General features: G+C 30.6%; 2 protein-coding genes across 3 annotated transcripts in view; one reads left to right on the top strand and one right to left on the bottom strand.

Moving 5' to 3' along the window:
* Positions 1 to 26,822, bottom strand: part of LOC142319272 (zinc finger MYND domain-containing protein 11) — a 103,922-nt gene that overhangs the window by 63,555 nt on the left and 13,545 nt on the right. For both annotated transcript variants that reach the window (XM_075356351.1, XM_075356352.1), the window contains exon 3: positions 10,763 to 10,914. In XM_075356351.1, coding sequence (XP_075212466.1) covers positions 10,763 to 10,914 — 152 coding nt within the window. The remainder of the gene's footprint in view (positions 1 to 10,762; positions 10,915 to 26,822) is intronic.
* On the top strand, positions 13,188 to 25,365 carry LOC142319807 (uncharacterized). The gene is made up of 4 exons (XM_075357486.1): positions 13,188 to 13,911; positions 14,095 to 14,501; positions 19,320 to 19,538; positions 25,285 to 25,365. The coding sequence occupies exons 1-4, from the start codon at positions 13,188 to 13,190 to the stop codon at positions 25,363 to 25,365; spliced, it is 1,431 nt and encodes a 476-aa protein (XP_075213601.1).

Raw genomic sequence — 26,822 nt, 5'->3', positions numbered from 1 at the left:
TTGGGGCCGCGTAGGTATGCTGAGGTGGTTAGGGGAGGACATGAAGCCAGCCAGTCCAAGAAACCTAAGGTTGCATTTGTCAGCAGAGCAAAGGGCTCAAGCTCAACTGTGTCCACCAGTCAGCTAAGGAATGACCTCCACGTTGCCCTTCAGGGTGACTAGAAAGGTCTTAAAATCAGGAACATCAAAGAGACCAGCAAGGGATTAGTTGTGGTAGTGGATGATACAGAAATCATTCAGACAATTAGATTCCACGACGGTTAAGCAATTGAATATAAAAATAGACCGGAAGAGAATGCACAGGCCTCACATTATAGACTATCATATTGACCGTAACCTTACCGATGAAGATGTCTTGTCCCTCATTAGGGAGCAGAACAGTGGTTTGGATGAAGCCGCCTTCTGGCAGGACTGCAGGTTGGTCTTTAAAACGGGTAAGCGTGACACCCAGGAATATCCCAGTCTTTGAAGTATAGGTTCTGGTTTCTTTAAAAAATTTACATCTGCAGGCAGACTATTTATCGATTTAGGGTCCTGCTGGATAAAAGAGTACGTGGATGTCTAAAGACGTTTCAAGTGCTGCAGATATGGTCACAGGGCTAAATTTTGTAAGTTTGCCTTGGTGTGTGTCCACTGTGGTGAGGAGGGCCGCAAGTATGACGATTGTTCACGTAGGTCCAAGGCTCCAGCCTATGCTAGCTGTAAGAGGTTGTACAAGAATCATGAGCAACCAGTTGTTAGCAAGGAGTGCGGTTGTGACGTAAGGGCTGTTGTGCTGTACTTTAATTCCTTAGATGGTTAGGTTCAGTCAACTAAATTGCCCAGGGTGCTTATGTTGTCCAGATTGAGTTAGACCTGTATGTCTGCTACTCTGTGCAGGAAGTCGCTTGATAGTATCTTTATACAGCAAGTTTCTGACACACATCATGTTGTGGTCAGACTTGCCATTCACGGACAGAACCTTACAGTAATTAGTTCATATTTCCAATACAGGGATCCCACTGAGGAACATCGAGCAAGATGGGATAGGATCCTTTGTATTGTGTATAGAGCGTTGTGTATAGAGCTCTTGGACATAAGCACAGGAAATACGTCCTCTTGTCAGCTTTGTTGACTCAAAAGGGTGTGGTAATTGACAAGGACCATGTCCTTAATATTTTGCTGAATGATTTGCTCCCGGATGACACTATGGTGGGTGAGGTTTCATACCACTGGCGTGTTAGGTGGGAAGTCACTATTTTCAGGACCAATTTACAATCTTCTCAGATCACCGAGGTGGAGGTGCACCTCCATCTGTAGTACAGCACGGCACAAGGCCCATGATATGATTGTATCACACTGGAGCTCCTTATCCGAGCACTTCCAGTAGTCCTTGGTCTTCTAACTAGAATATATAATAGGTTGCTTTTCGCCGGCCATAATAGATTGGCCACTGCTCATTTGCTAATGGACAACCAGTATGGTTTCCGACTGGGCAAGAGCACTGAGGTTGCCATACTAAAGATGATGGATATAGCTTCCTCTAGTTAATGTAAATATGTATTACGGACTTTTCTGGACATATCTTAGACATTTAACAACTTATGGTGGCTCTCTGCCCGGTTTCAGAAGTGTAAGTGTACACGAAATGAATTAGAAGTTTCTCAAGTTATTTCAGCCATCGGACTGTTTCCCTCGTGATGGCAGTTCAGAGGTTCAAAAGACTAACGGATGCCCTCAGGGCAGTGTTCTGAGTCCCCTTGCTTGGATCATGGAATTCTATTCGATGTTGTGTTTAAGGCTGCCATGTGGTTATCATGTTACCGCTTATGCTGACGACATGCTGCTACTGATTGAAGGGGATTCGCGTAACAAGGTAGAGTTCCAAGCTGTTCATGCTTGTGACACTCTGACTGTGGAGTCTCTAACATAAGATGATTTTCAGCCCAGAGAAAACCTCAATTATGTTGCTTAAGGGCCGATTGGCTGCTTCCCGATGAATCAGTGTTTGGATGGCTGGTTTTCCCATTCAGTGCGTTACAGCTCAGAAATATCTGGTTGTTATCCTTGATGAGAATTTTCAGTTCAAGGAACATCTACAGTATGTAGCAAAAAAGGCTGCTGATGCTTTTTATGGAATCCGTAGTCATTCCTTTACAAAGGTGTCAGTGAAGCTGTATGCTGTATGCTGCTCCTGTCTGGGCTTACCGCATGGCTTTTAGGTATTGCGTGGACATTTTGCTGCGGGCCCAGTGACTCCTCTTGCTGGCTGTTATAGAACAGTCTTGCGGGGGAGCAGTCTGTGTTATAGCTGGAGTCAAACCAATAGATATCTTGGCTAATGAGCATAGGGAACGCTACATTTCCAAGGTAAATAACCTATTGACTTCAGAATAAAAGCAGAAGATTGAAGAACTGGGGCCTTGTGTTTTGCCAGGTCAGGTGGGACAAATCCCCCACAGTTCACAACACACATAGTATATTCTCTATAGTCTCTGATTTAGGTGTGAATGGATGGGTCTCCCCCAATAGGTGTATCACACAGTTTCTCTCTGGGCATGGTGCCTTTCGGGCAAGTTTACCTAAGTTTCATTTGGTAGATTCTAGTCACTGCCCAGATTGTGGGACTGATGATACAGTGGAACACTTCCTCTACATCTGTCCCCAATACGAGGTCAAACATTCACGAGCTGTCAGAGAATTTGAGAGAATACATTCCTTTCTGAATCTCCGTATTAACTGGATGATCTGCGAGGAGTGGTCCATAATGGCTGGTTTTCTTTGCGCCCTAGTGGTGTGTAGGTCTACAGAGGTAGTTTAATCAAGGTAGGATCCCAGGTGGCTAGGGTTCCAGCCTAGGCATTAGATTGGTTGAGTGTAGGTGCATTGGCATCGTGCCATGGTTATATTGGTGTTGTTTGTGATTCGATTTGGGGATCCTTCTGGTGGGGGCAGCCGCGCTGTCGGGGTAAGGTAGCCTGTGCAACCAGGGGTTGTCCTGGTTGTGACTTGGAAATGCCATGCGAGACACCATCATGGGACCAGGTGGGGATGCAGGATTTGTCCCCGGCTCCTGCACAAACCTGAATGAGGTTACATTTTACATTCCCCTTATTAGGTGACCTAAATTGGTTGACTTATTTGGGGGCAGGTCTGAATTTCTATCTTGCGTAAAACATAATTTTGATTGGTATGAGTGTAGCACTGATTTAATTTTCAACTCATTTGTTTTCCAAGGCATTCACAAGTCACAAATGGTGCTGTCAAATCTTACTAAGCACAGGATTTGCACTTCACAATTTCAGTCAGTTAGTTTGAGGGAATGATGTTAGGTTGGATGTGAAGATGTCCATTTGAGGCCTACATAAAGGCAAAATTTGATTTGTTTTTTACTGATGCAAATGTCTGCCGATGCATCTACATCGGTTGCATACCAACCACGGCGTGGCTGATGACTGTGAGATGTAATCAGTTGAGGGTCTAAAGACGACCTCCAGTAAAGCCCCTCAGGGCTTGGAACGGAGGAGGTGGTATGATGACAGCTAACATCACAAGGTAGGTGTCTTCCTCCTACGGGGTTGAGATGTGTGGAATAACTAACTATTAATGCTAAAGAATAACTACTGAAACTTAGACCTTGCAAAACAAAAGATAAAGCTTGTTATCTAGTGGGGGGTAGTGCTTTTATACAACAATGATTGACTGAACATAGCTGCTCAAACTGTTCAATTGTTGGAAAAACTTGGCGGCAAAATTTTTGACTATCCATTCACAAACCTATCGTGTATTAAGTGCTTACCACTTACGCATTCAATTAAAGAAATAAATTACAGTAGTACAATGGGAAACTGAAAACTTGTTACTAACTGGTTCAAGACATAAGCACAGGACTTCTACAAAAAAAGGAATAACAAAGCTTATGAAAGAATATCAAAAATGCATGGAAGTCATGCATTTGAAGTTTAGCAAAGCCAAGCCACATTAACATAATAATAATAACAAAATGTTTATTTTCAAGTGATGATTACAAAAAAAAATACATAAACAACCTTTCATAGACATGAAATGAACTGGTTGTCTGTCAGGTTGAGTTCTAATATTTCAAAAGTCTACTATAAGCAAACACAAGATTATAATAATCTAATGATTACATATATATTTATATAAAAAGGATGCTAAGTAATAATCTAATTCCCAGAAGTAAACCAAATTCTACTACCATTAATGGCTAAATGAAAATAAACAAAAACTAGGCATACTAAAAAAAAAAACAATAATCAGTACAGTATATTACAAGATAACCATCAATCTGCACCCAGTCTAATGAACATGAATTTTATTTAATGTAGTTTGATTATGACCTCACCTTTAAATTACTTATTTCAGTGCAGTGGGACTCAGTGATATATACTTCATCCTAAATTCGAAGCATCTGGATAGCACACCCAGACATACACATGACTCTTTAAGATATTAAATTCAGCAATTAAACTACATCTGTAAAACCAAGGTCCCCGGCATTTTATGTCGGGCACCTTCTGATAAAATGTGATGTCTTCATCTTCAAGCCTATTGCATAATGTGCATAGCCATTGCCTACTTGCCTACCTTCCCTACCCGAACTTTTATTTAATCTCCACAGTGCACCCCGCATTCTAAATATTACTGACATTTCACTCCTGTTAATTTTACCAGTAAAATAACTACAATCTTTGAGTACATGATCCACACAATGGTAAATATTGTGAAATACTGACTTTTCCACACACACCACCCATTTCTCTTTTAACTCCTTCCTTATGCATTCATTCCCACCATTCAGCTGTACATTCCAATCACCCACGCCATCCACACCCTCACTAAACTCACAGCCATACCTTTCCGTCATTGACTTCCACGCCCTATACTATCCGATATTGTATTCGATAACTTTAATAGCAAGTTTATGCGGCCAACGATCTTCTTTTAAGTTTAATATATTTATAATTCATATTAAAAGTAAAATGAAATAATTTAATCTTATCCGTTTCCAAGTATATTACATAATTATGAGTGGACTGCAGCAAACAGAATAACTTTTTAATAAAAAACCTCAACAAAACTCTAATTCATCGAACATATAATAACCTCAAACCTGTCCCCATATGTAACCACCGCCCTCGTTACCGCTTCAAAAACATTCCATTTACTTTTCATCAGTATTTCATGTCTGACTAACCAACCCCCTCTCCTAAAAACCATAATTTTGTTTTCTCCATATTAATTATTAATCTCATTGTTCACAGTATTTTTTTAGATCATTAAATCATTATCTGAAGCGCTCTTGGCGAGGACGCCACTAGCATCAGATCATCAGCATACAACAATCCTTTGATATGAAGATCATTGATCCAAATGCCCTCCCTGATGCAATCCACAACATCATTGATAAACAATGAGAATAATGCAGGTGATAACAAACATCCCTGTTTTAAGCTGCTAAATGTACTAAACCCTTCAGTTAAACCCTTAGAACGCCACACAAATGCACGCATATTTTTATATAATTCTCCAACAACCCTGTAAAACTTGTAAGACAACCCCATTCCAAATAACTTATATAGAAGCGCCAATCTATCGATGACAGTACACTTTACCACCCCTATTTCTGAGTTTCAAATTAATTAAAGTATACAGATTAAATACGTTTATAGTAGAATAACCTTTCCTAAAACCAGCTTGAGCTTCATTTAACATATTATTGTCTTCTAGCCACTTTATGAGTCTATTTAATAAAATACCAGAAAATAGTTTTGCTATTGTGTTAATAAACAAAATACCTCTGTAATTCTTAACATCCGACAGATCTCAATTTTTATGGATCAGGAATATAATTCCTTCTGAAAAATTACTGGGGCATTTCACCAGCCTCTAAAATATTATAAAAAAAATTGACCAATATTTTACTGAAATCCTTCGGAGCAGCTTTGTTAAATTTAAAGGGAACTCCATCTGTACCCAGGGCTTTCTTGTACTTTTCTGTATAGGGCTTTTCTATACTTTCTTTTGCATTCTGTAAGACAGCATTTAATTCTACCTCATCAATTGGAGAGTCCAAAGTTTCGTCCATTCTAGACAGTAACTCATTCTAGACAGTGTCTGGAACAGCCACCCTTACCACACATAATAGGCAACAAAAATGCTACACCCATTCACTTGTAACTTCCGCCATAAATTTAAATCCCCTCTTTTTAAACTAGTTCCCAAAAATCCCATGAATACTGAACTCTTAGAAATTTTTCCCTTACCCCTTTAAAAAAATCAATTTCTTTTTATTACAGAGACTATGATAATTCTTTCTTTCTTACAAGTAAATAAGGCGCATTTGTTCCATATTAAACTGTTTATATAAATTTAAACAAGCAATACATTTTTTCCTGGCCGTATGACATTCCCAGTCAATCCATTTCTGCTTACCGGGTTCTTTAATGTTTCATCTATTTGACAAATTTCCTCCAGCTGCCTGATAAATCATACTTACAATTTCTTCCCCATCCTGATTACTTTCCCCACACAAAGCCACGTCCCGTGTTAAATTTTCCAATTCATGCTTGAACCTCTCTGTCTCTGCCGCAGACCACCTCAGCTTCAGTAATAGAGACAAAAAACAATTATCCTTTTTAAATGGTCTCTGCCATTGTACTCTCACCTCAATGGGCATGTGATCCGAGAATTGTGCGGAAATAACTTGAAAATCATTAACTGTACTTAACAACTTTGTTAATATACAACATAAATCGACAACCAAACTTCCCATCCATCCCAATAAAAGTCGATTCACCCTTCTCACCACTCCCTCTTCTCCCATTCATCATACACAGATCAAACCTCTCACACAATTCAATCACTTTCCGCCCCCGAGCATTAACCACTCATCCTCACAACACCTAATTGCATTTGCATAACATTCACTCTCCATTATTTCTCCTGGCAGTACCTGTCGATCTCCTATTCCAATATTAAAATGCCCAGTACAAATTCCACTTTTGTCAATGTTTTCCATACAGCTTCAGAATCTTCTAAAATCCTCTTCCCACTACTGTTTAAGTAAACTGGAATTATGTACACACAGCAACCATCCCATTTTACTGTTATCACTGTTACACCCACAGCTTGGTTAAAATTACAATTTAAACCCCACAAATTATATTTATAGGCTAGCATAATTCTATCTTTAGGCTTTCCATAACCCGAACTTCTAACTGCTGGAACCCATACAACTTTATATTCCTGAAACAAATTTTCAAATCGTTCAGCTATCTCATCATCCATCCAAGTCTCACTCAAACAAACAATATCATACTTCTTTATAAGCGAAAAAAAATCATGCAGCATAACTTACCACAGGCCTCCCTACGTTATATCCTAGAATCTCTCTCCCCTTCCTGACAGACAACCTCACACTATTGAACCTCGCCGGTTTGTCCATTGATTTTTTTAACAATTTTCCCAAAGTCATAATTGAACATCTACTTCAATTTTGCCAGACCGTCTTGCGATCAGTGCATCAACTGTCCTGTCGCCATCCAAGTAAATTTTTGACCCTCCACAATCAGCTGGTCCATATTAATAGTCATGTTCTTATTGCCCACTACTTTAATAACTTCTCTTCGCATTGCCACAAACTTTCCCCTTTTTTGGCTAGTTTCCCAACAAAAGTCCTTGTGTACTATCATGCTAGTTCCTTTTAACTTCTTTGTGTTTTTTAATATACACTCAATATTACTATCAAAAGACAAATGCATAATAATGGGAGTATTAACTACTTTTACGAAGTCTATGGAATTCATTAATCACTACTTGCCAATCTATTTGTTACATATCCTTACAGAAGTCCCTCACTATCACACGGCAATCCGCATCAGAATTAAATTTCAGCCCTTTGAATATTAAATTATTATGGCATTCCCAGTCTTCATAATTATCAAGCTGGCTCAAAATTTTGGCGTTTTCTTCCTTCAAAATCCGCACTTCTTCTTACAACAATCTGTTTTCCTCCATGAGATCTCGAATTGCAGCCAATATACCCAAAATATCTTCTTTTGTTGCCAGCTTGACCAAGCTATCATCGAAGAATTTCTTCATTGCTTCCATGCCTTGAAGCAGATCTACATTATCAAATCCAGGGATTCATTTTGCTGCTTGATCCTCCTCATTAGGTGAATTAACTGGACAATTCCGTTTACCTTTTTGAGACTGCGGTGTTACAAATTTATCCATAATGTAAACAAAAGTTGCAGACCACTCGGAACACACTTTAAAATATTATAAAATAATATTTTATTTAACAATTCATAAAAAAAATAAAAGAAAACTGATTTGACAAAGCGAGTAAATCAGATTTAATAAAATATGTAGAAGATATTATTAACTATAAGTAAAACATAGTTAGTCACAACAACATGTGTATCAGCAAGCAACACTGATAAACTAGTGCACAGCAACACGTCCTTACTCCACCAAGGCTCAACTACACCACATTAACATGATTAGTCAGTAATTGGAAGATTTAAATGTTGTGCTAAATATAAAACATTTTTAGAACAACCAAAGATGAAATCAGTATTGCAAAAGATTAGAATCAAATAGAAAAAGAAAAAAAATAAATAAAACAATCACAAGTTATCTCAATAAATAAATGAAATGTACAATCACTACCAAGTAACAGCGAGCTTGGAATTGGCAATGATTACTACATAACGTAAAAACATGTTCCTCGTTCTCAGTAATACTCCTTACCAATTAATTATTCTATTTTTAACAAATGAATACAACAATTTTGAAATGAAATACAGTTGGTTAATTCTGTACTTTATATTGTAAAATGTAATAACAAAGGACAAAATACTATCAATTACTGTACACAGTAAATATTGTACATAATCTTCTAATCAGATAACTGGTTCAGAATGTTTCTTTTTCTTTTTTGAGGTGATGAACAAACATTCTGGCCCCTAGAATCAAAGAAATTGTTTACACATTTTTTTCTTTTCTTAGGCGTTGAACCCAAGTCCTAGAAGTGCTACAGGCAACTGAAGTTTCCTCTTCACACCTCTATATAGCAATTAAATGCTTATCATTTTGTTAATTTTCCTACAGCTAAAGATTCTTTCTTATGCATGTTGTTTACAATTTCACGTGCCTGTCTTCAAAGTTTTTTACCTTTCACAACACACTTAAATTCAGCCATAACAATTTGCATGTGAATGAACTACTTTAAAAAGTTTGAACCGTAAATCAAAATAAAAACCTTTTACAAAATATTTTATTATATATTAATTGACTATGTAACAAAATACACAACACACCAAAAGACTGTACCGAGAAGCAGAACCACAAAACTGAACTTTATCTACATGGAAAAGCAAACGAGAAACAAAAATAAAATAAAATAAAAATGATTGTTTTATATTAGAAACATGACACTTTTTTAATACTGTAAACACCCAAAAATATATTTCTTCATAATCAGCAATCCCATCATGTTTAATAGATTATTAATCATGGTGTGCCAATGATTCAGAGAACAACAGTACAGCAATGCAGTGTGGACTGATCATCCAAGCTCGCTGTTATATGGCAGCTACTGGAAGTCATCATTTGATTCTATTAAAAAAACTTTAAAGGTAAATTTTTTACTATGAAAAAGAAAAACAAATTCATTGGAACACATTACGGTACAAATGAGAATTACCAACAAAGAATAGTGATGGTCAAAGAGAAAAACCAATGAACAAATATAGTGATAAATAATGTATTAAATTTAAATCATGAATATTTTTTTATTTTTTACTTTATATATTCCAAGAAAACATTTATTTTATTTTCTCAGCGTTCTAAACAAAAGTATAGCACTAGTTCCGTCATCTACCTCTGAACCAAAAACACACTTTTATTGTTTAGATTATACTTACAGATTATTTAATATACCACTGTTAAAATAAAATGTTGTATCTTAAAACATAGATAGGAGAAATAAATCCCAATATGAATAAATAAAAGCTTAGTAAAGGAAATGAATGATGGATTAAATGAAAAAATTACATAATTTTCTTCCTAAATAGGAATCTGAATAACACCCTCAATTTCTAGCTATTATTCCATGATACTGATTTTAATTGCAGAACAAGAAAATAAGCACGTTTGTTTAAAACATTATAAGAACAAACTTTTTAATTTTTAAATAAGATAAGAGTGAGGGAAGAGATACAAAGCAAGTCATGGCATACTACTGGTACTTTCTGGTTGAAGACCTAGAAAAGAAAATAAGAAATGCAGTCAGTTACAAGAGATGTAAAAGATAAAGATAAAGACAAAGAGATTCTACACTCAACAATGTAACTAAAAAAAGTATTAGATTATTCAAAAAATGGCAATAGCAACCAATCATAAAAGTAAAAGGATAAAAGTGTAGTCTCCTGAAAAAAAATGGTTCATACCAAAAAAACAAGGATATAATCTGAACAAACTGCAATCAGATGTAAAAAGTTTGAGGAGGGCTGTTGAAAGTTGAATCTCTAACTTGTTTACTTGAACTGAAATCATTGCTTTGGTTTTTTTATAATATAACAGCTTCCTTAAACTAAAGCAATAAGTAGAAAAATTATATAAACAACTGACCTTCATTAAAAACTTGAGACCAAATTCAAACTAAAAATAATCAATCAAAAATTGAAGCAATTGTTAATTAATAACAAGGTGATATTCCAATAAAAAAAGTAATCAATAAAAAAAAACTACTGACCATGACTGACATTATGCATTCTCATCATGTAACGTGATATCCGCTCAATATCAGGAACCTGTCTTTGATAACGTATAGTCTTAATAGCATCCCACAGCTGTTGGGTACTCTGTGGACATGACACTCTCCGGCGAGACATCGCATAAAATAACCTGAAATAAAGAAAAAATAATGTTACTGCCAAAAACAATTATTATAAAACAGCCATACTTGTGCCACCATAATAAAAAACCTAAAATTGTTAAACACTTACCTCACCCTGTCATAACTCTCACTTTCTAGTTTATTCAAACAGCTTCAGTTAAGACTTCCTCTAAAATGATATTTCAGACAGAATAAAACAAAAGCATGTAAAAGAAATTACTCTTGTAACAAGAAAGAAGTAAAGATGTCATAATAAAAATGTGAATAAATAGAAGCTAAAACCAAAAAGGAACATTTGAAATTTACAAGAACAGTCTGTACTGAACACTAATCTTAAGATTATAAAAATAAACTCTGTCTATATATGACTAAAAAGTTCAAAAAGAATAACCGACATTTCTTGCAGTTTTTGACAGCTGTTTAAAATAATGTTAAGAAAAAAATTGCAATAATTACACTTAAATTAATATAGTCACAAGACACCATTAATGTTATTTGCATATTTCACAATACATAAAAGTGATGGTCATTAAATCATAAAGATATCTGCAAATGGTAATATAATGTGTAAATAAAACTGGATTATACTTCATCATATTACATTAATTATATAAGTGAAAAAATATAAATAAATATCATCATATATTGGGAAAAAAGGTTGTTTCAGAACAATCAATCTTTCTTCAACATTTATAATTGCAATTCTTTTATAATCAATTAACAAAACTGTTCAAAATTTAAACATAATCGTCACTTAACATTTTGTAATATTAATTTTATCATGCTCAAAGGTATCTAAAAAATAGCAGTACTATAGCCACAATACATAAAAATGTACTATAAAAAAGTACTATAGCCACAATACATAAAAATGTACTATAAAAAAGTACTATAGCCACAATGCAAGAATGAAAAGGAAGAAATAATATTGCTACTAAAAAGAAATTTATCTCCACAGCAGTTATGTGCATAATACTGAAGTTTTGAAGATATTCATTACACATTCATTCCCACAACCATACAACCATAAGCACCAGATAATTAAAAAAAAAGAAAATTAAGAAGTTTCTGAAACCTGAAATAACGAACAACTTAATCATTCATTCAATGTTATCAAACAACTCTGAACATATTAGAAAGCTGAAATATGACAGACATCATATTTTTGGCTTAAACAGGTGAAGTAAAAAAGCAAAATCTTATTTCTAAGGAACAAAAATTAGTAAGTTCAGAAAACAAAATTTTCATTAAAATGAAGGTTATATCTCATGAAAGAGTTTCAATGTAGATCTATTTTTATATTAAAAACATTACGGGCATCTAAAATGACAGACTGACATTTCTGAATAAACTGTTATTTTTTATTAATTTTTTATTAAAAATTTTTAATTTTATTAAATATAAAAATTATATCACTGTGGTGTATTTTGCAACTAAGTATACATTCAAATCACCTAATCTTAACCCCATCTGAATTTTCCTATAAATTAGACTCACTGACTTCATATAAAAAAATCTTTTTAAGGGATTTTAATTTCTTTCTGCGCTTGTTTTTTATTCAATATTTTAATTTTATATTTTTTTATTTAGGCAGCAGTAAATTTGAAAAGATTTATTTCATTAAATTTTTCTAAACAGCAAAGCAAACAAGACATGTGCCATATAAACAAAAGAAATAGACATCTACACAACAAAACATAAACATAACAGGTGAACTATTTAATGTAACTGTACAAAAAGGTTATATAAAACATAAAAGAAAATGTCATAACTAATCATAACTAATAATGTCAGAGCATTTATCCATCAATTTGTCAGAAAAAAGAAAAAAATGTAATTAATATATAAAAAAAGCAGGTGTTCTTTAGTCAAAATGCAGGCAGTTATCACTTTTATCCTACACTAATAAGCCCTCATGATTCACTGTTTGTTATTTTTACTACTAGCAATAATATTAATAATAATAATAACAGTACAATACTTTCATCCAACTGTAAACTATATTTTTACAGCAGTCAACTCGTCAAAGTTAAAAAAGTATACGTACTTCTTTGCAAACATTACTAAACATGATACATCATGTTTAGTAATCATAAGGTAGGATATGTATTGTTTTATTGTAGACATTGAAAAGTAATAAAAATACAAGTTAAATAAATAGCAAGTGTACAACAATATGTGATGCAACATGACAACAAAAGTGTATTTTTGGGTGGGTTTAATACTGTGTTTATGTGCTATCATAATATTAACATATATTATAACATGTATTAAATATTACATGAACAAAAGTAGTAGTAGTAGTAATAATAATACAGTTAATAGGTTTGTAATGCTAACTGGTTCGGATACTACAGCTACACTGTTAACAGGAATATTGTTACTATTATGTATGACAAGCAAATACAATAATACATCAATAGAAACAACAACAAAATGTACAAAAATTCAACTGGTAATGAGATTATCTACATATTTGTTACCTATTCTCAATGGACTTATATCAATACCAGTTTGGATGTACCATCTATACAACTGTACAGACTGTAATGATTATGAAGACAATGGTGAAGAACCTAAGAAAAATGTGTTCAATTCCAAATATAACAAAAGAAAAACAATGATAACAATTATAATACAATGGCTTATTCCCATCGTAAGTATTTTATCTACGTTACTAGTCAAACCAGAAACTTTAAAAATCAGTAAACAACAACCAACAATCAATGAGATAGAAACCCTACCGATGTTAATGTTGAATATGGGTGAAATATTATGCGAAGACATGTTAAACCTTACAGCAATTAAAATGGAAAGAAATACCAGAGAACAGAAACTATTAAATGATGAAAATATCTCTTCAACGATTTTAAAACAAATTTATAATATAGTTAAGCAACAGATCCCAGAAAATAATACAAATATGAACACCACTCGAAATACACAATCAACCCCTCAGTCAGTAAAACACATTGAACAAGATTCATTTGTTCAATTAATGAACAGTTTATTAAATAACCAAAATTTTACAGTAAGCACAATAAGTAATAATGATTCAGTAAAAATAATAAACAACATAGCTCACATACTTAATAATGACAAAAATATTAAAGAATTAATAAAAAAGACAAAAACAATAGATAAAGAAAACTACAATGACATTTTAACTAATCAATATACAATAACAGAGACAAATGTATTAGAATTGATGAAAAACTACACAAAACAAAATAATGAAAATGAGGTAGTAACAGAATTACCAACCAGTAGTACAAATTACCAATGTTATATAACATGTCAACTATCAAAAAGTTTTTTGAAAAACTTATTTTTTTTAATACTATTTATAAATTTCTTCACACCATTAATAATAACAGCTGTGTTACGCGCAATGACATACAAGAATATACAAATGATGGAAATAAAAAATCAGATTGGAGTAGAACAAAAACGTATATTTAGTAAAGTACTGGAACGTAAAACAATAATAGGAGCAATGACATTATCTCCAACATTAATGGAAACTACAATAAGAACATTATTATCAATAAAAATACCAGAAAATGTATCTTCTGTTCTACTTATAACTGCAATGGTGAGTTATCAAATAATTTATTAATGCATTAATCGTAATTAATAATTGTTTTAACATTATGTTTATAAAACATAATTTCAAATTTAAACTAATTTCAAACATACTAGTCAATTGATAATTAAAGCACAACAATAATTATATTATATTAACAAACAGTACAACAAATACAACATACGATATAATTTGCATATCCATAATGAATTACTATTGTAATAAAATAGCAATGTAGTTCATAATTACATCATCATTAGAATAATATTCCACAAGAGCAGAAAATAACAATACTTAGACCCCCCCCCCCCCATAATCCTTAATGTACAGTTATATATAGTTCATGCAGTACAAAAATATTCAGTCAACAGAAATATCTATTGCAATTTCCAGTTCTTTACTATCTTCTTTGCAATTGATAATTCAACAATGACACAATACCATATAATGTTTTATTCATGGCTCACTGGTAAATAAGCTGGGTAATAAAATAAACAGGTTTAGTTTTGTCAAAAATAGTTTATTCCTACTTTTATTTTAAAATGCACTATTACAGAATAGATAAAATAAACAAATAATTTCAAAGTGTTTTCAATTTCTTAAGATACTTAAAATGTACATGTAACTTTTCTACTTAATAATGTGCGAGTTGAAAACTTAAGTGAAAAAGCAACACAAATATTACAAAAAAAAAAAAAACAGAAATCAATGCATAATTTTTTAAAAATTCAATGATTACTACTTTAAAAATAATAATAACAGAATTAATTTTATTGACAAAAAATTTACACATTCCTAATTGTACAAGACAAAATAAAAGATTAATTAACAGAAAACAATTTTTTTTCAATAATTCATTTAATATAAAAAAGTAAATGTTATAATACATTAAAAAAAGTATGGTCTTTCTAACAGAAACAAAAAATGTGCTTTCTTCAAAATATTACCAAAATAAGGCGTGTTGGCAATTCAGGCAAAAGAGTAACTTCTAGATTAAATTTAAAATATAATCTTTAGAATGGTAATTCAACAAACATAAATAAACGTAACAAAAAATAAATAAATAGATGAATAAATTAAAAAAGTAACAGAAAACAGATGGAGTACCTAATTATACTAATAAGGTTTAGATTTTTCTTGTTAAGTGTCAATTACAGTAGCGAGCACATTAATTCGAACACAGATGTTATTTAATAAAAAGTAACTTTCTTTAGGAAAAACATATATGTATAATTTGAATATCTAGTAATTAATATGTCCTCCTTTGTTCTTAATCACTTTACATACATAATTTGGCATCGATTTAACAAGTGTACTATACATTTTTTTGATTTCTTCATCATGAAACCACACTGATATTATTGCTTTAATGAGGACAATTTTTTGGTACAATTCATTCTAGAGAGTCATTTTTTGACTATTGCCCAAAAGTTTTCAATTGGGTTTAGGTCTTGGCAGTTACCTGGCCACAGCAGCACTTTAATGTTTCATGCTTCAAACATTTTGCCACACTTTTGGAACACTCTTACCTTTTGGGAATTTGTTTTGAAGTTATCACAACTCTTTCCTTCAGAATTTTGCTATATCCATCACTTTTCAATATACCATCTACTGGAAGTAAGTAACAAGGATGTTCAAATGTGAAACAACCCCTGTTACGCTGTAAATGGTTACTACATGACTCAATATTAGTCTCTCGATTGTTTTACTAGTTTTTCAATTTTTCTGGTTCTTTGTGTTCTTATATAAATAAATGTTGGTTTTGCAGAGTTTTAGAGTTGAATTATTTCAGAGATTGCATCAAATGACTGTTGTGATCAAGTAAAGTGAAGTTTCTGAACTATTTTTTCTCATATTAATTTTTAAAAATGGATCGGTTTTTACTAACAATGTTAAACATTATAAGAGTGAAAATAAAATGGTCACATTGTCAACAAGTGGCAAGAGTGTGAAGAAGCATAAAAATTGAAAATATTGTGATATTTTAGTTTAGTTTTAAGTTGACACAAGTTAACAGTAAAGAGAAGCCAAAATAAAATATGAGTATGAAAGTTTATTTCTGGGGATGTTTTTTTTTCTAACATTTGGAACCTTTGTCCCCAAACATAAAAACGCGACTCACTGAAAGACAAAACATTTTTCCAGTCTTCTTTGGTCCAGTTAACATGTGTTTTGCCCACAAAAACTTTTGTTTTGCACATTGCTCATGTTAAAAGCTCCTTTTTAACTGGCTGATGAGCTTTTTGTCCAACTGCAAGAAGTTTGCATCACGCGTAAATTGCATCACGCAACAGGTGTCATGTGTAAATCCTGTTCCACTGGCTACTAATTCTCAATTTAAGTCCACAGTAGATAAATTTAGATCAAGCTTACTTTTTCAAACTAATAACCTATTCCCAATGTGGAGTAGTTTTCTTTTACGGCCACCTTTGCCTTCCTTTGAGACGAAAAGGAATCCAGTGTCTTTAAATTGTTTTAAAATATCATTCACTGTCCCTAGTCAAACACCACATTCAGAAGGATTTGTCAAGTTACACAGGTATGCTCAGAAAGAGAAACAATTTTCAAATGCTTTTAATTTTTAATTTTCAAGTTATATCCATTATTGTATATTCAATACACACAGAACAAAAAATATGAAAATATGATTTTATAATAAAAAATGAAATAAACTTTCACAAAACAATGTTTATAATATGAAAATTGCTAAATAACCAAAGAACAATAACCTCACATTACATAGAGACAACTTAAAGAATGGGTGTGGTCAAGCAGTGTAGCCACAACATAGAAATAAACAAAAAATTCCATGTATGTTTTAGTTTGCAATTAATAATCAACATTTTAACAATTACATTATTCCACAGAAACAAATAGTTTCAGAATATTTCATTTAACCCAACATAATTAAAATAATACAACTACATGAATAGAAGATATTATAACAAAAGTGATATTTTATTATTAGCAATATTTAACATTTGATTTACAAATTCTGTCGATATATAAACAAAAGTAATAGATGTCACACAACTTACAAATTTACTTAAAACAACTTCCAAAAACCTATCTCCAAATTGAATAGTATTATATTTCCAGTAACTAAGCAGTTCCCCATAAAAATCCTCAATCAACCCAATTACACTTCTTGTAATTGGGTTTGACTGAAGCCCTCTTAACCACGCTTATTGTTTAAATTTGGGTTAAATCCTTTCTAGATTTTACTTCACTTCTTTTAATCATGTCACTTACAGATCTTCTAATTTCTAAATTCCAGTTAACTTACATCCATTCTTCAAGCTAGTTTCACACATCTATATCCTTCTGATCTACTACACTTTAATCCCAAGTTCATTCAGTCTTTTCATACATTCCTATCATAATTTACCTAAAAATTTTATATCACAGTTATACTTCTCATATAAATACACCCATTGCTTAATTCTTACAACTTTCTCACAATCACTTTCATAGCAATCTGAAAAGTTTGTTCTCAAACCTACAACACTAAAAATATGCCAAGCATTTAAACATATAACAATGCAAAATTCTACGTGAATCTCCATATAAAGCATACAATCAGGTGTGCTATGAACAGGAACAACTTTTTTCACACAGGTTATCCCTGAAATAAGTTGGGAAACTGTGGAAGTAATTTCCATGTTAAATTATTAAAAAATTCTTATAATAGAATATCCAGAAACAATTAGTTTTCTGTCTTTGGGCCATTTTATATTTTTATAAAATATAAGTTCATATCTCAAGCAGGCTTGAAGTATTTTAATAAAATCTGGTATACATTTTTAAACTCACAATCACCATCCAAAAAATAAATATAAAATATCTTATTAGCAAATTTTAAAATGGCAGCCAAATTTATTTTTTAATCTCTCTCTCTCAAACTGTATAGTTTTTAAGTTTTGTTTTATTACAAAAACAACATGAAGTATTTTATTAAGAACAAAACATACCATATTTAGTTAAGTGTAATTAAAAATAACAGTTATATTGGAAATTGGTGGAGTGAATTAGTCTGAATTGTAAGCCAACTTTCATAAAGTTCAAGTTTTAAACTACACACACAGATTACAATTTTGAATTACCAGATGATAAAAAAAGCTTTATTTGCCAAATTTAACTAATAGGGAAATAACAACAAAAAAAACCTTTGATTTATAGAAAAATAATTTATTGAAAGTAGAACTCAGGAATTAGAAATGTATTCAAATTTAAGGTAATTTAAGTAAAATTCAGTGCCAAATTATGACAAAGTACCAAATATATTATATTGTAATTATAATTAACTTACAATTAAAATATAATTAATAATATATGTATGAATAAAGAACTGAATAGAACATTAAGAGAGAGAGTGTGTGTGTGGATCATACACACATTTTGTGTGTGTAAATCATAATTATATTCAGTTTAGTATTGTAAGTAAATTTAAGGATCATGAACACAACCTGCATAAACTAAATTAAGACAATAAAGAATCTATATAGGTAATTATTATAATTTATAATATAGCATAACATTTAACAAGCAGCAAACAATGAAAATATTCAGTATAAATAAAACAAAGCTATAAATAATCTTCATACAACATTACTACAAAAAATAGTTTCCAGAACAATGAAACCCTGGAGTGGGGAGAATTACTTACACTAATTTACATGAGTGTGTACTACAAATATGAATGGCATAAATTTAAAGAAGTATAGTTTCTTATTAAACAGCCAAAATAACAGTACTCCTAAAATCAATTAAAAATAATTCTGAAAAACTGAATTATTTCAGAGTGAACATTTTTTACTATTATTTCAGGTTGGAACAGTAATTAGAAATGTAAGTGGATTGTACTTAGTAAATTTAATACACAACTCCAATGTAGCTATTCACCCAACAGTTTCCAGTCAAACACTAACCAACCTAGCAGACGGCACCCTAGTTGTAGCAGATGTCACAACTGATGGAGAGAATAGGGATCAACAAGATAATAAAAAAATATACATACAAGATATTGAAAACCAGCCAAATAATCAGGTAACAAGCACCTCAAAAAATAATGCTATTATATAGATTTTGTAAAGGGAAGTGGCACTAAGTTTTTGAAAACTATCTGTTTTAATGAGTAATCAGCAACAATTGTCAGATGTTTATTTTGAACTATAAGATGAAGTTTTAGAAAAATGTATGCAAATAATTCATTTTAAATAAATTAAATTATATATTCATTTTAAATTAATCTTTTTAAATAAATATAATTTCCCAACAAACAACCATGAATTTATGCAATATTTTCAAACATACCGATCACTTATCAATAAAAATGCATGTAAAAGAGCAAGATGAACAATTTTTTTATAGAAAGTACAATGACTAAAATAAATTTTTTTATGTTAATTACAGCTATTTAATAACATTTAAAACTGTTAAAACAATCATTAACATCCATGAAAGTGGAAGGCAAAAGATTAGGCCTGATACTTTATATCTAATTGGTTATGAGAAAATATACTGTTTAAATTAAGTTAAAATGTTTTAATTTTAGGTTATGATTTTTGTTTAATAAATAAAAATTCACGTACTGTATGCACACATTAGTATTGTGTGAGAAAATGGTTATCATACAAAGTACACTAACAGCAACTCGCCCTGCTTAGTTTATGGAGTCAACCTTACAGGTACAGTCAACACACCCAAAACATTAATAATTTTTTATCAAAAAAAAATATTTTTTTTAATCCAGAACTTCCTGAAACATTCTACATGATTTCTGTATTTCTAATTCACTATTTATTTCAAATGTTAAAATACTTAATTTTATTTCATAAAAATAATCAAACTATTCAAGTTAGACAATTATTATTACGAATAAAAACAAATATTTTAAACGTTTTCTTTTTATAAATTTTTATGAAATAATAATAAACATTTCTCAAAAACAAACCCAGCAGGATGAATATCCCTTCAAAAAAAAAATCATAAGCTCCGAATGTGGCTATTAATGCACGCTGGCCTACATCCTTAATTTTTATGGAAATTATAATACATTTGTTTTTATTCAAATAACACCATGAGTCTCAAAATGTAGCTCATTTGAAGGCTTCAATGATCGATCAATTAATTGAAAAATTAAAAGGGAAGGAATTCAGCTTGCAGCTGGATGAGCCCAAAGATAATAATATTGATGGTCACTTGATTTGCCAGTACAGTTTATAAATGGCAATAATATTGCAAAACACAAGTAAAAGTATTGCTGCAAGTGTAAATGCTCAAAATTTGTTTGAGAATCTTGACAACACTTTTATATCCAAAACCAGTTTGGATTCACAGAGAACTCACATCAAAATATCAGAATCCTACATTAAACTCAGTCTTAAAATATAGTGAATGTAGAATATTTTATAAAACTCAACAATTCAAAGCAAAATTTTTCAAAAAACTATGTGAGGATATGGAATCCGACCACAAAATGGCAAAGAATTTATACTTTCCTTAAAGAAGAGGAACACAAATATATCAAACATTCTGTGAATGAAGATTTTTAGTTCCTTTTATGAAGTAAGGGAAGTACTGTGATCGTGAAAAATTTCAATTTTCAGATTTCAACAGAAATATCCATTTTGACCATCCCTGAATCCATTTTCACTAGTTTCAGCATGACATCTATACATACATACATATATATGTATCTCGCATAACTTAAAACTGATTAGCTGTAGGAAGTTGAAATTTTGGATTTAGGACTCCTGTAACATCTAGTGCACCTCCCCTTTTGATTCCAATCGACTGAACCAAAAGTGTCCAAAAAAGCCCAAATTCAAAAAAAATTAGGATTTTGGATTTTTTCTTAACTGCAGTAATAAGCCCTCATTGAGAGTTTTCAACTAGATATCATAAGTGATACTTATTTTCATAGGTTCCAGAGTTACAATAAAATAAAATTTTAATTAATGAAATATTTGAATCTTACAAAGGGAATGCACATTGATTCAAACCAGACTTCATCTCTTTTTTTTTAATTTAAATATATTGATTTATTAATAACGTCTGATTGTAAAAAAGTTTTACAATAGTAAATCAATAATAACAATAAAAAAATTGAAAAAATATCTTTTTTTTTTTGTAAAACTAGCAAATTTATGTTTTACATACTATAACATTGTTAATGTATTACATATTAACAATTACAGAATGTTTATTTTTGTTGCAAATATTTTTGACCTCCAATGGAAGTGATTTCTATTAAAGTATGAAATCCATTTTTGAAGAACCCTTATCATAGCTAATCATCTGCTTTGAGAAATATTTTCATATCAATAAATTTTCACTGATACAAGATCTGCTGCAGAAGAGAATCTGATTGAGTTATCTTGTGACAATATGTTGAAAACAAAATTTAGCAACTTGTAATTAATTGAACTTTGTATGTCAGTAAAAGAAAAATATCAAATACAAGCAGGTAAACTGACAGTACAAATACACCACAAGTGGTAAAGCTAAAAGAATTTTAATTTCATTAGCAACTTCTTATTTAAATGAACCTGTATTTTTGGCAGTAGCTGTGATAAAATTATGTATAGTGCAAAAATCAAAGTGGAGAAGGAACTTACGGTGGCTGTTTCCAGTTTAATTCCATGATTTGAGAAAATGTGCAGCGATCAACAAGTTCATCCATCCCATTAATTATTATTAGTTGAACTTACCCAATTATATATTTTTGTCATCTAAAAGGTGTTTTATTTTATCTAACCCTTGCAAAAGATTATTGGCAATTTCACAAACTATACTTATTAGAATTTGAACGAGTACTTTGGAAAATCAGGATTAAGCAAGGCTGCCAAGAATCAAAAAAGTTTGGAAAGCACTGGTAAGAGGTAAATTCATTTTAAAGGCTGTAATTATGTCAAATACAAAACAGGATTTTCTGGGAGTGAAGAAATCACCATTTTCTTAATAACACTGCTAAAAGTTTTGTGTTGGTTATACCAAAACTTAGGAAGGCTCTCTATTGCTATTAATTTATGACCCATTTTTTAACAAATATCATTATAAAAAAATTATTGAATTTTAATAGACTGGTTGACCATGAACAAGATTGTAAAGCATGGCTTTGCTCAAAAGCCACTTCAGCCACTAGTTTGATTTTATAGTTTAACTTCCGGATAGAAAATGGAAGTTCTTAAATAAGTTGCAAAGTTAAATAGTCACCATCCCATTCAGCTTAATTACAAAAACTGGCTATCATGAGAGCTACCAGAAGGTAGCATATAAGATTGAACCAGAACAGCTGACTCAACTCATCTGGTATTTAGAGAAAAGAGTAAAGAGGAATAAAGGATAAGGAATGGTGAGGGAACAGGAAGGGGCATCCAATTCAAATAAGGGCATCTCTGATTGAGGTTTATAAGGGTAGTTTCAACTTTCTTGTTCAAGAACAAATATTACTTAAACAGTTATATTTCCTCCCGTCTTACTGTAGCACTTTCATTGGTATACTAACATTACAAAGAGTATACTGTTTTAATCAAAAAATTAAATGATTACAATTAAAAATAATAAAACTAACAGTACTAATTATACAGCCAAGACTTGTTTTAATTTTTGAAATAGCTGTATTATCAGACAACTAATAGCATTTAATAAAAATGTGGTATTTTTAATTGTAATAACATATATTTTTCAAATAAAAAAAACAATTAACTGTTTACATTCAATACAATTAAAGTGACTACGCAAGAGAAAATAAACCGTGTAAGTAATTTAATAACATTTAAATGTAGTCATTAACTAAGCAGGAAAGAGGACTATAAATAATTTTACATTGCTATTGCAAGATTTATAAACTATTGCAGGCATATAAAATTAATTGTCTCAATTTGATCCATATGTATGTAAATTTTTTTCTACTTATTTATGTTCAATCCAAACTAGTCATGAGTATATTTCAATGATTCTTTTTTTAATTTTCTAAAGATCCTCTGATGATACTAAACGTTTCTTGCATATAAAATTAGAGGAACTTTTCTTAATAAAAATTATTAAGTGTACACTCCTTTTGTATTTCTTGCAAATGGCACCTATTCATAAGGGCAATGATTTTTTATAAACTTACCTATCTCATATTAAATATGAAAAAAGGTTTTTCACACAATAAAAATTCGAAAAAATACTGAAACAAATTTACAGTCCATAAAAATGTATTCATAGTGACAATCAATCCTTAAATGCCAACGTTTTAAAATCAGTGCCAAATCTTACATGTAACAATAGTGGCCCAGCACATTTGCACACTTTGGCCGAAGAAACTAATAATGAAATATTATACACAAGTTTCTTTTCAGCTTCTGTTTCTTTTTCAGCTTTCTAACTGTTTAAAAATATTAATATCATAAATTAATTATTTCTTAAGCTTTCACAGTTACATTTTTTTTATCATGCCTTCATGATATTTTGGCAATCAAGACTGAGGTGGAATTAAAACAGAGCATAAAAATTATTCAAAATTGAAATGGGAAGTAGTTACACAAAGCTGAATATGTACCTTAATTCAACAAAAAAGAATAATTAAATAGTTACATTAACTTTAGCAGCTGGATAATATATCAAACAATATTGTAAAAATATAGTAAACAAAACTTTTAACAATGATAACAATTGTACTTTCAGGACTAATATTGTACAGATAATGCTTAAAATATTTTACAGAATGTCTAACACTAAGCAGTAAGAATTAATTAATTTCATACGTTATTTTCAGTAATCTATAAAATAAATTACTATTTATTAAGCTTTTTTTTTGAGATGACTGGCATCAATTGCTTTTGTTTATTTTGTCCTATGAGAATGAAAATTTATAGCATAAGAAAAATGGCATGTCTGACCAGGATTTGAACCTGGGACCTCTGAGATGAAAGACTGAAGTACCACTTCATTACAGAGACCAGCGGATTGGCAATCTTTGTTAAGCTATGTTATATCAGATTACACTAATTAGTGTTCTTCTGCATGTTATATAAACCTGTCTCTTTTTGTTAGTTCTATAAATAATATTATATTATTATTGCTTGAAATGTTATCTAAAACAGTCACCAGAATTATGTAATGAAAGAAGGATTTAAAAACAAACAAGCTCAAAAATATAGTTGTGTTTGAAAATCAGTGTTCATATTGCAATGAGTTTTATAGAACTCCATTTTTAAATACACAATTATTATCAAATCTACTAATATCTATATCATATTTAGTGAAATGTTACATTTAATGTAACATGTTATATTTAATTAATGTTACAATTATGCAAAAAAACAAATATTTCTGAAAAAATCAGGCATGCTTTTTATTGCCTGAACTGCCTTCAGTATTACACATAGATCACCTAGTCAAAGAATGAAATTGAAGAAAAAGATTCTTTCACATCATACAGTCCATAACAGCATAGTAGTATTACACAATACTACTAAACATTATTTACAATATTTTGATTTAACATGGTAACATACCAATATCTAAAAACAAACTAAAAACCATATTCACATTAAATATAAACTAAAAATTGCATATTTATATTACAAAGGTATTAAATACAACAAAAAAAAAAATCTTTATGGTTATTACTAGATTTTTATGTTATTAAGAGGAACTTACTGTGTCTTGTAATCTAAATAAAATGTGGAAAGGGAGTCAATCCATTTCAAGTGGTCCAGGAAATGTTATTAAAGAAAGTATTGTTGGTTATTCTATCTATTATAAAATAATTTTAACAGTAATCCTTATGTGTTGGAAGTTCAGACAGATTATAGTTTATTCGAAACTGTCTGGTTCTGAAGACACTGAAGTAAATGATAAAGATGTAACAGACAGTTGAAAAACTTATACGTTATATATATATATATATATATATATATATATATATATATACATTATTTCATTAGATCAATTAAAGTAAGGAATAAATAAAGTAGGATAATTTACCTTATTCAACTAAATATGCAGGAGCACTTTCACAATTTATTCGCATCATCAGCTGCATTATATTTTCATCTAAATTATATTACAAACTTTGTAAAATATAATAACATATCATGCATTTATTTATTTTATTTAAAATGTAAGACCTTTATTTTTTTTTTTTAAACATTTATTTAGTTAAATTAAAAATTAAAACAAAATTTAAAAATATGAAAAAATAACTAAAATTAAAAACTAAAATTTAAATTTAATTTGAATTTTAAATATTACAATTTTAAGCCTTGATATCATATTTTAACATATATAAAATTTTTTTACAAATAAAATAAAAATAATTTTACCTAAAGCAATTATGCATGTTGTCCATTAACTGAACTTACTTCATTACTGATTGAAATATATAAAATTTTACGTCTATATCAAAATTGGTGGTGCCATCCACAGCAGCTTTCAAAACACTGTCATCCTCATATTCTGCCTGAAGGTTGATCATATTAAATTTCTGTTTATATCCATAGTATCTTCCTAAAATATCTAATCCCTTACTATTTGTATTCAAATTACAGTTTTTAATTTCCAGTATTCTTAAATTTGTCCTAATATCAGATATTGTACTGATGACAAATATTAAATCCAGGAAAACCCTCTACCGATGGGTTTTCCTTTGTCATCCATTTTATCTGAGGTTTATTTACAGGAGTTTGAAAGTAAACTTGTTTACGGGATAACTCATATAAATGATATTTTATTATGGACTATATATGTTGACAATATTTTTGTGGTTTATAATCCAATTATATGTAACAAGCATTTAATAATTTTGAACAAATTAAATTTCTACTATATTGGATTGAAATTTACCTTTGATATTGATAATAATAAATAAAAAATTATTTAGATGCTAATATTGAAATTAATAATGAAAATAATCAATGTATAACTTCAGTATGTAGGAAACACACATCTAACAAAACCACTATACATAGATCTTCAAATCACCCGTATTATACTTTGAATAAGTAAATTAAATAAAGAAATAGGTATTATAAAACAAATTGCCATACATAATGGTTATGATAATTCTTATAATATATATAATAAACAAATGTAAAAAATAAAAAATAATACACATTTAATAACAATAAACAACACACAAAATGTTGACAATGCACATTTAAAATATGTATATACTGATAGAAAAGTTGAACATATTGCAAAGGTTTATGATAATAAATTTAAACCTGTGTACCAGACAAATAACCACGTAATAAAACACGTAACAAGTAATAAACATAAGATTCATCTGACTTATATAATTTGAGTGGTACTTTAAAATTGAATGTAATGACTGTG

Source organism: Lycorma delicatula, chromosome 2 (assembly GCF_047948215.1).
Source record: "Lycorma delicatula isolate Av1 chromosome 2, ASM4794821v1, whole genome shotgun sequence".
In the NCBI taxonomy this organism is placed as follows: domain Eukaryota; kingdom Metazoa; phylum Arthropoda; class Insecta; order Hemiptera; family Fulgoridae; genus Lycorma; species Lycorma delicatula.
Note: the sequence above shows the minus strand (reverse complement) of the source record. Positions and strands in the feature narration are given on the sequence as shown.